The sequence below is a fragment of the Cryptomeria japonica genome, chromosome 3 (genome assembly GCF_030272615.1).
Source record: "Cryptomeria japonica chromosome 3, Sugi_1.0, whole genome shotgun sequence".
Taxonomy (NCBI): domain Eukaryota; kingdom Viridiplantae; phylum Streptophyta; class Pinopsida; order Cupressales; family Cupressaceae; genus Cryptomeria; species Cryptomeria japonica.
The window spans coordinates 252,418,464-252,430,795 of record NC_081407.1 but is presented as its reverse complement, the minus strand read 5'-3'; the positions used below and the strand labels follow the sequence as shown (position 1 = coordinate 252,430,795).

The window sequence follows — 12,332 nt, the reverse complement described above, 5'->3', positions numbered from 1 at the left end:
CTTTTGAAAATGAATTAACCCATAATAATGAATAATATAGTGTGGGTTGTGTTCAAGTTTCTGGTTTCTAATCAAATTCAAATTTTTATTAGATATTAATTTTTATTTTTTTTTTATAAAAAATATTTTTGTATTTTAATTATATATATATATATATATATAAAAGATATTTTTGTATTTTAATTTTATATTTTTGTTTTTTTAATGATAGATCACTGAGTGTGATTTGAAACATCTAGCAAAACAAAAAACACATAAACTTAAAAACTGTAGAAAACTCATACCAACTAATATAGTTTAAACTTCAAACTAAAAATAACAAAAAAAAAATACATATATAAAAAACAGAAATAATTATATTATTTAATAGATTCTATTTCTACAACCACTTTTTTAATAAGAATAGACTATTAAAATTATAAGTTATTATTATAATAATGATATTATTAAGTATTTATAAACAACAGTTTAGATTATAAATTTAAACAGATAAAAATATTTAATTGGGCTTTCTACAATTCTTTCTGATTTGTCCCTTGGTGCCAGTGAGAGGCTTGATGTTTCCCATCTTCACCATGGCAGCTTTAAAATCCTTGAAGAAGGTTTTCTGATGAAGAGAATATTTCTTAACCCGCAAATCGGTAGATCCTCCAATAAATAATTGCTGGTCAGAGTGGAGAAGTCCCTTCTGGCTTAGCAGATTTTTGTAGTAGTTGTTTTCAAAGACCGTGGGAGTTTGGAGATCTAAGGGAGCAAGATTGTTGTCACCACTGCCACTGGTGCTTGGGCAGTTTGCCTTAAGAGAAGTGGCAAATGAAGTATTTATCTGGTATTCGTTGTAGATCCGAGCTCTAAAACTGGTGCAGCGGGCTTGACCAATTGTATGAGAACCTACATCAAACATTCCTGATTAATCCATTTAAGCTTAAATAATTTTGCATCTTGTAAGAAACTAGTTTACACAAATATTGTTATTACCTGAAAGGGCAACTAAATCCTTTCTAGAAAGACCTTGAGCACTGAAAGATGAGATGAGTGCTGAAAGGTTGAGAGTTGGAGCTGGAATGCTGGTGTTTGCAGCGCTTTTACTTGCAGTAGTGGAGTCTCTCCTTCCCAACATCACCGTCCATGATGGCCCTCCCAACTAGCAGTCATAAATACTGTGCACGTTAGATTTTTCTTCTCAATTTCATCCAAAACAGAGAATAGATAATAAACAAAATATATATAGAGGTAGAATGAGCGTACAAGAATTTAATTAATAAAGAAGGTTAAATGTGCATTTAGAATGTTGGATAGATGTCATTTCCTTTTGGATACTTCATAGTTAGGTGAAATCTTATGTAATTAAATTAAAGATCAAAAACATAATAATTTATATAATATCATATAAATAATTTTTTCATTAAAATTTTAGATCATACCCTAAAATCCATCTTAAAAACAGCTTATTAGAAAAGAAAAACCATTTTATATAGAAAAGAAGAAAAAAACAATAAATTCTACTCAAAATAATACTGAGAATAGAAGTACAGTTACTTCAACTACGGAATCACGAGCAGCAATGGCGAGAATGTCAGCACAAGACACAACTCCACTGCAAACAGCCTCCACTTGAGTCTTGATGGTGTCGATCACCTCAAATCCTCTTACAGAATTATTGTTCGGAGCCGCAGTCTTTTCCCCAGTAAATGTTGGCGTGTCGTCCAACAAAATCCACCCATCACAGCCCTGCAAACAGAGATCATTATTACTAAAAGAGATTCCATTGAAGCCCAGATCAACTAGAACTAAACTAGTTTTCCAGAGTTCAAACAAATTCTGACATTAACAAAGCAGTCATGAAAGTGAAGCCTCAGCAAAGATGCCCCCATCCGTTTTTCCTTGGCGACTGCCTGTGCTACAGCTGCTTTGATTGTCGACAGTGCCTTGGGACAACTTTTGTCATAAAATGTTGGACTTAGCTGCCCATTTACGCACCACGAAGAAATGATCAACAGCACAATACATGCAATCGGATTACTAATCGCCATCACTGATTGTAATGGGGATTGGTACATAAAGCCCACCAATGATTCTTATATCAGAATACTTAGTTCGAATGCAGACAAGTGAAAAATACCTAAACAACTTGGTTTATTAATAGCTGAACATGTTCGCAACTTTACTCAGACTAACTGAGTTTATGGTTGTTTATCGCTTCATTTTTACTAACTAAGCTTATCATGGATAGCGACCAGTAGCCAGAAACTAGTGTACAATTTGCTGTCTTTCATCATTTTAATACGAAATTTCGAATATTGTGTCAGCAAAATGGGCAATGCAAAATATTCCACGTACACTATTATCGGTCTTTTCTGTTTACCGTAGCTGTCATGACCCCCACATAATTTACGTGTGACAAAGAACATTCAATTCGAATCACTTTACGTACAATTATTAAAGCGGTTGTAGTGTCAAATTTCTCTATCAGCTAGCAATTTGGTCACATGCATGGCTTTTCTTATCCATGCACATGTGGGCACCAGGGTTAGATAATTTATTTAAGGGTTTTTGCTCAAAAGTTTGAGAAGATGTATTGTTTTTTTATCTATTTACCTTTAGACAGTTGGATGCTACTTCTTAAAAATACAAATCCTGAAAAGTTTTCATATAAAAGTTTGAATAGATGTATAGCCTTTTTAATCCATATACCTGTAGACAATTGGATGCTTCTTTTACAAGAGATCAAAAATACAAATACGACTATTTATTGAAGAGCTTTTACTGAAAAGTTTGAAAAGACTTATGTCACTTTCTTATCTACGTATCTATAGACTACGGGTTTCTTCTATGGCACTCATTTTTTCCGTTCTTCATGGCTTGTTAATATTTGATTTTATAAACTTTAATGTTCTTGTAGTTGTATGAATGCGGACCTCTTTCTTTGTCTTGCTGCTATGGACCTCTATGTTTTACCTTTCTATATTCATGGCAGTCCATGTATAATTCTCTATTTTCTATCGTTTTCTTGTTCAAATCTTGTGCCAACATCTATATATTTACACCCACTCAATTTTGTGTCTAAACATTGTCTTATTATAGATGGTCACCTTTAAGTGACTTTCATTACCATGTAATAACGAGATACTACCATTTTATTTTGTTGCACCTATTATACACAATGATCTATGTTGCATTTTCTATGCAACGAAATAGGTATTGGTCAAATCCTTCACTTAAAAGGCTGTTTGTCTTTTAGCCATTTGGCTATGTGTATGTCATGTATTGCTATGATGTGCTTATATTTTTTATTTTTATTGGATTAGACCTTAGTGTATGGACATTTGAGTGGGTTCAAAATATAATGTATATATTTTTGTTTGATAAGTACCATAATATTTAAAATGCAATGGGCTAGTGTAACTCAGGCATTACTTTATAAAGTTATTCTGAGGATGTGGTGTGCTCAAATGTTATTGGTGATGGTAAAAGGAAATTATGAATGGCATGTAAGGTAATAGTGCATTTTATCTCTAACTGTAGATCTTGGGTGGCAAGCATATAAATCACTCATTCTATTTTGAATTGCATGAGTTTGTAAATAAGGGTAAAGAATAAACAAGCCTTATATGTCTAAGAGATTATATTTTTGTTCCTATGGGTCTATAGCTATGTAGATGAATGGTTCTAGTTGGCTATGGTTATAGTTGCTAGGTAGTTTTCTTGGCAAGCATGGTGGGGTTGTTCAGGCCCTTATTAATATGTATAAAGTGTTTGAAGCTTACCATGCTGTCATATTGAGTCATTTTGGAAGATATATACTTGGGGTTGATATGAACATGAATGTTAATGATTGACGTGGCAAGAAGGCAATAATGTAGTGGGTATTAGTGACTTACACATTATAAAGAATAGCATATTTTCATATCTTTGTAGTATTGAAAGGTGGATGACATGTTTGGTTCACATTAAGAAATGTAGAATGAAAAGATTCTAAGTACTTCCACATTACCTTTTTTTGTTTCGCCTATGAAAGGGACACTTGAGGTACATTTGGCATCACGTGGTGAATTTTATTTTCCAAGAGACTAATAAACTAATTTTCTCAATAATTTACATGCACTATCAATGAAAATGTTAATATAACATGTTTTGAGGTGGCAAGAATTATAGGTCCCATTGTTATGTGGTAGAGCTCAATAATATTTCTAAAGGTTTCTTAAGAGAAAAAAATGAATGTAATGTCACAAATCCTAACTATAAGTGTGTTAATGCCATTTCTAGCTTTAATTGGGATTTTGAGTTTCCTTACTCTATCATCCCTTCTTTTTTATTCTCAATTTTTCCTAACCATTAGTATTTTAGAATTTTACATGTTAGTATATCCTCCCCTTCATTTTCCACACATTTGAGATTCCATGTATCTTATAAATTCACATCCTCACTTACTAACATACCCAAAAGCTAGAAGGCATCCTAAAACCCTAAACTTCAACCCTTGTTACTTGATCACTATCAACTATATAGGTTTTTGTCCATCCTTCTCTCCTTGTTGTGAGTCATTATTCACTATCCCTTATCCTCAACCCCCATGAGTATCAAATATGTAATAATCACTATCCAGTAAAAGGTATCTCCTAATTTTGATATCCTCTCCCTCTAGTAAATGAGTATTCCCTAATGATGAAACTTTAGAATCCATCTCCATGGTATCTTCTGACCCTAATCCTCAATAACTCAAGTAGCAACCATTTCTTAACCACAACCCTCAAAACGCTTGTAGTGGATATCTCCTTGATGTGTATTGAAATGAGGTCTTAGCCTAGGGACATCAAATAAGATCTAAATTCTCAAATCACCATCAATCATTGGAGTAAATAACCCACAATATCTAACTTCAATTCTAAAAGGGAGCTAGATTCTTTGTTTGATCACTTCCTCTTTTGATTTGATATGATTTGATGTGAACATGTAATGACTAGGTAAAATGAAGGTAAATTGACAAGACTTTGCATAGATAGATAGATAAGTAACTGGAAGAAAATATAGAAGTACAAATCCAAAATCAAGAGAGAGAAGAACTTGTAGCTGAAATTTGGAGCTGAAAGTGTTGGACTAGTGAGATAAGAACCTTAGTCCTGAGGGTCTTTTTGTCAGCTAAAACTTCATATTTTAGATCAGGAAACACTATAGATCCTTCCCTCCAAAATTTATCAAAAAAGTGTGAGACACATGATCTGATAGGCATAGTCTAGGGGTTTTCAACTATTCAAAGTTTGGGACTATGTATCTCAGTCCACTATGCAAATCTATAAATTTTGATTGTCGGATCTATAACTAGCACACATAAATGAGTAACAATGTTGTGTTGTATAGGGCTTTCCTAAGTCAAAGTCTGCAATGGTGATTCCACCTCCACAATAGTAATGATGAATTAAAAGAGAGCTTACTCCTAGTAAGGTAAAGGATAACTAATAAATGAAATATTGAATAGACAATATTATAGCTTAGGATTGATAATGTTGGTGATGCAATGCTCTTTAAACAAGTCCTCAAAGCATTGATGAAATAACATGATAAATCATAACAAATCTATCATGAAATCATACTTCAAGATAAGTTATTGTATCTTGATTATCTTTGTACTTAGATATTCTCTTCAATTGGAATGATAGAAATGAATTGCTAGATTGTTAATTGATACTTGTGAATCATAAATGATTGTGTTATATAGGGTTCTCAAGGTATTTCTAAATTTAGGATGACTTTGAATGGTCAAGGGAAAATATTGGGATTGGATCACAAATTGTAGGAACCAACACTTACAAATATTCAAATTTGGGTCTCTTTTGAAGGGAATATTGCACTAGGCACTCTAGTCCATCTAGAAATGGAAAGAAAAGGGTTTTGCATTCTCTTGTAACCATTTATCATTTATATATTTTGTTTGAGATAAAGATATAGTTTAAATAATATCATTTTCCATTCTATAATTTTCAAGTTATAGTCTCGTATTTTTTCTTTGTGTATAGGAATTATAGATCATGTATAATTATTATTGGATGATAATGTAGAAAATTGACTATAATATGTGTTTTACATGACAAGATAGGTGAATTAGTATCTAAGATAAGTTTTCTCTATATTCTTTGAACTATCTATAATTCTAAGTTTTCTAATATATAATTCATTTATGTATTCTATATTTTCTTTATTTCTACTATTTTCTATTTTTTAATAAATATAATATATTTTAAGAAATCAAAACTTATATTATATTTTCATATATTAATTTGATATAAAATTAACGGCTATTAGACTCAAATTTATAAAACTCTATCAACAAGAATATAGGACATAATCACATGTAAATCACCTTTTGTTATATCCTACACGTATCTCTGTAATGGCTTAAAAAGACTTAAACTCATTTGCCAAGTCACTAAATTTGTTATTTTTAACTTTAATTCTCCGTCGAGATCTAAAGAGAATTTCTAAAATTCATGCACATCCACATATACATTTGCTTTATCAATCACTATTTGTGATGTGCTAAAAACCCATGCATGGCCCCTTTATCCCTTTAAAGCATTTGTGAGCCCAAACGTTGCATTGAACCTTTTAAAACACGATAGGAAAAACACTATACTCACGTCAACATTTCATTGATAGCTCATTTATGGGTCTACACGTTTTGCGAAATATATATTTTGAACCATGACAGTTGCAGAGTAATCTATGAATCCTGTCGACAAATCCCGATTAAAGTTGTGAAGGACAAATCAATTAGGCTTTCTGCAATTTGTTCGGACTTCACCGCTGCTACCAGTTAGGGGATTGATGTTCCCCATTTTCACCATGGAAGTAGCAAAATCACTGAAGAAGGTAGCCTGATTATTGGAGTATGTGGTCACCTGAGAATCAGCAGATCCGCCATTGAATAGCTCCTGGTCGGAGTGAAGAAGTCCTTTCTGGCTTTTCAGATTTATGTAGTATTTGTTATCAAAGGTTGTGGGAGTTTGTAGATCTAACGGCGACAGGTTGTCATCTCCACTACTGAAAGGGCAGTTAGCCTTAAGAGAAGTGGCGAATGAACTCAAAATATTGGTTTCGTTGTAGATGTGGCTTCTGAAAGTAGTACAACGAGCTTGACCAATCGTATGAGCACCTAAACATCATCATTCAGTCACCTCCATTAGACCTCAATAGTATACCAAATGAAAATCGTCATATTCTTATTGAATGTTTAAAATTACCTGAAAGCACAATCATGTCCTTTGCAGAAAGACCCTGAGCTGTGAAAGCTGAGATGAGCCCGCTGAGATTCAGCGTGGGAGCTGGAATTTTGCTGTTTGCACCGCTCAGGCTTGCAGTTAACGAGTCTCTCCTTCCTAGCTGCACGGTCCATGTACGCCCTCCCAACTAGCAAGAGGACACACAAAGTGGGCTCTTAATTTTTCAACAATATAAATGTAAAAATCTAATATCATTAAATGATTCTTCTTGTTTCATTTTAACCATAGCCAAAAACAAAATCAGTCTTTCGCAACCTAGAGTCCACATAATTGCTTGAAAATTTAAAAAAGGACACAATAAATTCAAGGCCTTTAAAGGGGTTAAGAAAGAGTAGTTACTGCGATCACAGAGTCACGAGCAGCAATGGCGAGAATGTCAGCACAAGACACAACTCCACTGCACACGGCCTCCACTTTAGATTTAATGGTGTCAACTACATCGAATCCTCTCAGGGAATTGTTATTAGGGCCCGCAGTCTTTTCTCCAGTTATGGTCGACGAATCGTCCAACAGGACTGACCCATCACACCCCTGAAATAAACAAACGAGACGTGTTTTACCAGGAAAGCTTGGAAGGAAGAAAGGATATAAAACAGAGCATGATGGGGAGGTAGATGAAAATCTTAAGAATAGAAATTCTTACGTTAACAAAGCAGTCATGGAAGTGAAGGCGGACCAACGACGCGCCCATCCGTTTCTCTTTGGCGACTGCAGCTGTCACAGCAGCTTTCACTGTCGACAATAGAGATGGACACGTACTGTCATAATACGTCGAATTGAGCTGCCCATTCACTTTACTCAAACACAGCAAAATCAAGGCAATGCATGCACTTAGAACTCTAGTCCTCATTATTGATTACTATGCAGCCCAGTCGACAATGCAGAAACTTGAGAGGCGTTGAGAGCTGCCCATTCACTTGGCTTTTTATTGTCGCTGAAAAGTTAGATACTGATAGAGAGCTGCTTTTTCTTATGGTGGGAAACCAAACAGAGCACATTGCATAATTGAAAACGCGTTGGTCCACACGTTTCGACCACCGCCTCGAAAACTATGTAATAAAGATGATCAATTTCCGTAATGGCTATAATAATCATGCTTGCGTATTAGAATTAAAAAATCATACTTTACGACTCGTTCTTTCCTCGTGAATGCAGCGGCCTGTTCACTGCATAATTTGCAATTTTAAATTCTTATTTGCATGTTCTATAGCTCTGCCCATTCTGAGATCTTTCTAATATTGTATATTAATCATATGCATACGCCAGCTTTACCTAACACAGTTTTAGCTTGCCTAGGGAAGATTAATAGGTATCCCCTACTACTTTCACTGTACATGTTACCTCTATTCATAGTTTGCTTTTTTATATTTAAAGAATGTAAGAAAAATTACATGGAAGTATGTAATCAGCAGGCTGTCAAACAAATAAAATAAGTTATACTATTACCACTAGTCCAACACAATCCATAATAGATCTCAGGTAACAATAAAATAACTTCTATTAATAGTTACTAATAAAATGGTCTTCGGAGTGTTTCTTATATTAAATTGAGTTTCTATCATACAAATGGAAATATGAATATTATTTTTTAAGGTTTGATGATTAGTTATCTTAATATATATCAATATTCTCATTAATTTGTAGTGTTTTCTCTTGAATTTGGTGTGACTTATTTCTATCTTATTACAAATTTGTTTATTAGATAAGATTCATAAGTCTTTTTAGACATCATATGAAATAAAAAGCTTTAACAAGCAATTTTATAGGAAATTGAAGGCTTTAGGAAAAGTTGAATCACTATATGAGAATTCTTGGAATGCTAGGAGGAACTTTGAATAAATAAGTTTACATGATGAGTGTCACGTATGTATATACAATGGAGAATGGTGAAGTCGCATGTTTGCATGTGATTATAGGCACGTATACTATTCTCAAATAAATGATAGATACTAAAATTGAAAATGAAGAGTCAACAATTTTAGAAATAGAAATTCAAGGACAAAGACGTGATAATGTTCTACCAAATAAAGAATTTCATGAAAGTATTTTATTCAATAACATAAAAAATTATGTGTTGAAATTTCCTCACAAATTTGACAAAAAAATCCAATGACATTCCAAATTGATAAAATAACTAGTAGTGATACTAATGCATTTAAGGATAAATACAATGATTCTAAGGTTCATAATGACGCATGACAATGATGACCTTGGGAATAAACAAATGAATGAAATGATTAATTATGGACAAATAAATAAATATACTAACATATTAATTGAACATTTTGTCATAAACAACTACTAAATGGTGAATTGTGTTGGAGTATTACAGTTTTAAATTAATAAATAAATAATTAGTTGTTCTGGGAGTTATTCCTGTAAGGAAATTTTGGCAGTTATTTGGCAGTTATGTGGGCAAATAATGACTTTATATAGCCAATGGAATTGAATCAATAAGGTTTTTTTATTCATCTCTGTTTCATCATATGGTATCAGATCAATAACGATTGTTGTGGCAATCTAAATATTTTTAACGTTTGCAAGGCGATGAGAAGGAGAAAGCATCATGAGTCTAGACCTGTAGAAAAGTGACAGTGAGGGGTAAGAAGAAATTAGTGCTTGGGCACCCTCGCATATTTCTTTGCACATGGGGAAGCCCTGCTATTACTGTGCATAATGGATAGATGCACAAATCTGCAAAAGAGGCAAGTCGTGTGAAGTACTATTGAGAAAGGTGCGTGGGTTGTAGAAGAGGCGTTAAATCTGTTGAGGAGTTGATAGCCTGTTCATTCATGGCAATATAAAACCAACCAATATTTTTGTGGATATTGAAGAATGAGAACCCATTATAAGTAGCTATCGTATTGGACAAGACGAGTAGAGCTAGGAAAGGACAATGTTGTGAAGACTGGAGCACGCGTTGGAGAATAGTAGGTGATACAAAATACAGAAACTTTTTTTTCATGAGATCACTGGCAAAATTGTTGAAAGATGCAGGTAAAGTTGATTATTTAGGCCCTTAATCCCTTCTGTCCTGCATAATTGAAGCATTTGGAGTCTTTCATGAAAAATCTCGCTCTCTTGGCCATTTTTAATTCTTTCTAGATGAATATGGATCTGTTTCGAGAAAACTGCGATTATTGCGGGTAATTGAACTATAATGATTTTATCCACTGGCATTCGAATGGTGAGGATTTGAATACAATAAGCATTTTGTAATGGTGAGGATTTGAATACGTTAAGCATTTTGTTGTAAGTCTATTTATAAAGATAGAGGAAATGGCTGTGTAAAGGAAAAGATTTGGCAATTAAATTCTAAATTTTAATCAAAAGTCTTATCTTTTGATTACAAGAGGGGTAAAAATTTATTCAAACTCAAAAAGATTATAAACTATTACATCACTCTGTCATGCTCCACCAAGTTATCTAACATATGAGATAATGCTGAAGGCAACTGTTTCTGATCTACAATATTCAAATTCTGCATTTGATTAGACACCCATTTGGCTAGACAATCAACAACTCCATTCCACTCCCTAGGAATATGACTAAATGTAATAGATTCCAAAGAGCCACACAACCGAAGAATCTTTTTGATAATGACAACTAAGTGCCAACTAACATACTCAAGTCATTGACCATTCAGCAAAGTCTTATTCTATTTTCTCTGAACATTATCAATTTATGATAAGATGCATTGAACAAAAGTTTATTTACATTGCTGAGTATGAAGTAGACTCCTCATGGTGAAACATTGCTAGAGAAGACCATCACCATAGACTTTTAAGCACATGCCACCAGCCATAGGATCATTTTGTGCCATTGATTTAGAAGGAGAAGATTACAAATAGATTCTTTTGGAGAGTGACAGTTTCTTTTATATCCATTGCAATTATAGCTTTATTCGTGAAACAAAGTGTAGTTTGAGGCCAGAACTATATAAATGAATGAATGATTAAGTATTTCCAGTTCTTAAGCACACAACCAATAACAAGAATAATATGCTAAAGCTTGTTCTAGAGTACATTGTAGTTATCATTAGTGATTGGAGTCGCTTAAAGAAAAAATGGGAATCACTAGTGATATAAGGAGTTTTCTTTTCTCTTTTGGAGTGATTAGAAAAGTAAGACTGTGTTTAATTCTTAGAGGTATAATGGTTTGCCATTGGTTGGCGTTGATATTGTTATGTTTTAATCATGAGTTTACATATATCAAACATTGCTTACAATGCTTACGGAGTCACCCATTCTACAGTTTATAGAACCTTTGAATGGTTGAATAGATCTTCACACAATTATGATTGGACATTAAAGGTTGTCCTTCCTACACCTAACAAGGCTTCCAAGGACTCTTATGAGTCAATGGATAAAGTGTAATGGGTCATATCAAAGGTTAGAAGCAATGGAGATAAGAGGACATTTATCATCCTAAGCTAGCTTCTCGCTCGGGGGTGATTCATTCCATGAGAAGCACCACATTTGTGTCCTTGAAGAAAAAAGGGGGCTTGTCATTATGTGTGCCTTCAGGAATAAGAGGGGAAAATATTACTTGTGGGTACACTTGGTGTATACATGTTTGGTTGGTGATTTGTGCAACACTTGAGGAGGCATTAGACACTTAAAGGAGATGTAGACTTTTGAGGGAAAGGTTTTTCATGTGTAGACGTTTGGTTGGTGATTTGTACAATAGAGGACATATTGTTTTCACAACACTTGAGGAGCCATTAGACACACTCAAAGGAAATGTGTACTTTTAGAGATAAGGTGTCTCATGTGCAGTACTAGAGGAGGCATTAGACACAGTTAGAGGAGATGTGAAATTTTGGATGAAATCTATCTCATTGTGCATAGAGAGTGGGAACCCTTTTATGTTTTCTCATGTTGTGCAGATCCTTTTAATTTTTATATCTAGAAGATCCACTAATGTAGTCACTTTTGTGTTTCCTGGGTGAGAGAGGGGGATTGGTGAAGGCGCTTCATCAAAGTCTCCAAAAGGGTTGTGTTCAACCCTTGGTTCAAATCAATCTGATAAGGGGGGAATGTTGGAATATTACTG

General features: G+C 33.8%; 2 protein-coding genes across 2 annotated transcripts; both read right to left on the bottom strand.

Moving 5' to 3' along the window:
• Window positions 1-408: 408 nt before the first annotated feature.
• LOC131037443 (peroxidase P7) lies at window positions 409-2,190 on the bottom strand. Its single transcript, XM_057969584.2, has 4 exons — window positions 1,827-2,190; window positions 1,540-1,731; window positions 979-1,144; window positions 409-891 (listed from the first exon to the last, which is right to left on the bottom strand). Exons 1-4 carry the CDS (start codon window positions 2,058-2,060, stop codon window positions 500-502), a joined length of 984 nt encoding a protein of 327 aa, XP_057825567.2. The 5' UTR covers window positions 2,061-2,190; the 3' UTR covers window positions 409-499.
• Window positions 2,191-6,614: 4,424 nt separating this feature from the next.
• On the bottom strand, window positions 6,615-8,219 carry LOC131037448 (cationic peroxidase 1). Its single transcript, XM_057969588.2, has 4 exons — window positions 7,921-8,219; window positions 7,617-7,808; window positions 7,239-7,404; window positions 6,615-7,150 (listed from the first exon to the last, which is right to left on the bottom strand). Exons 1-4 carry the CDS (start codon window positions 8,125-8,127, stop codon window positions 6,765-6,767), a joined length of 951 nt encoding a protein of 316 aa, XP_057825571.2. The 5' UTR covers window positions 8,128-8,219; the 3' UTR covers window positions 6,615-6,764.
• Window positions 8,220-12,332: the final 4,113 nt, after the last annotated feature.

What these genes read in the sequence shown, in the direction of transcription:
- LOC131037443 (XM_057969584.2), bottom strand. Translation starts at nt 2,060, where the DNA reads ATGTACCAATCCCCATTACAATCAGTGATGGCGATTAGTAATCCGATT. An exon ending in CTCGTGATTCCGTAGTTGAA is followed by an intron (nt 1,145 to 1,539) that starts GTAACTGTACTT and finishes TATGACTGCTAG; the next exon opens with TTGGGAGGGCCATCATGGAC. An exon ending in GGATTTAGTTGCCCTTTCAG is followed by an intron (nt 892 to 978) that starts GTAATAACAATA and finishes TGTTTGATGTAG; the next exon opens with GTTCTCATACAATTGGTCAA.
- LOC131037448 (XM_057969588.2), bottom strand. Translation starts at nt 8,127, where the DNA reads ATGAGGACTAGAGTTCTAAGTGCATGCATTGCCTTGATTTTGCTGTGT. An exon ending in CTCGTGACTCTGTGATCGCA is followed by an intron (nt 7,405 to 7,616) that starts GTAACTACTCTT and finishes TCCTCTTGCTAG; the next exon opens with TTGGGAGGGCGTACATGGAC. An exon ending in GGACATGATTGTGCTTTCAG is followed by an intron (nt 7,151 to 7,238) that starts GTAATTTTAAAC and finishes GATGATGTTTAG; the next exon opens with GTGCTCATACGATTGGTCAA.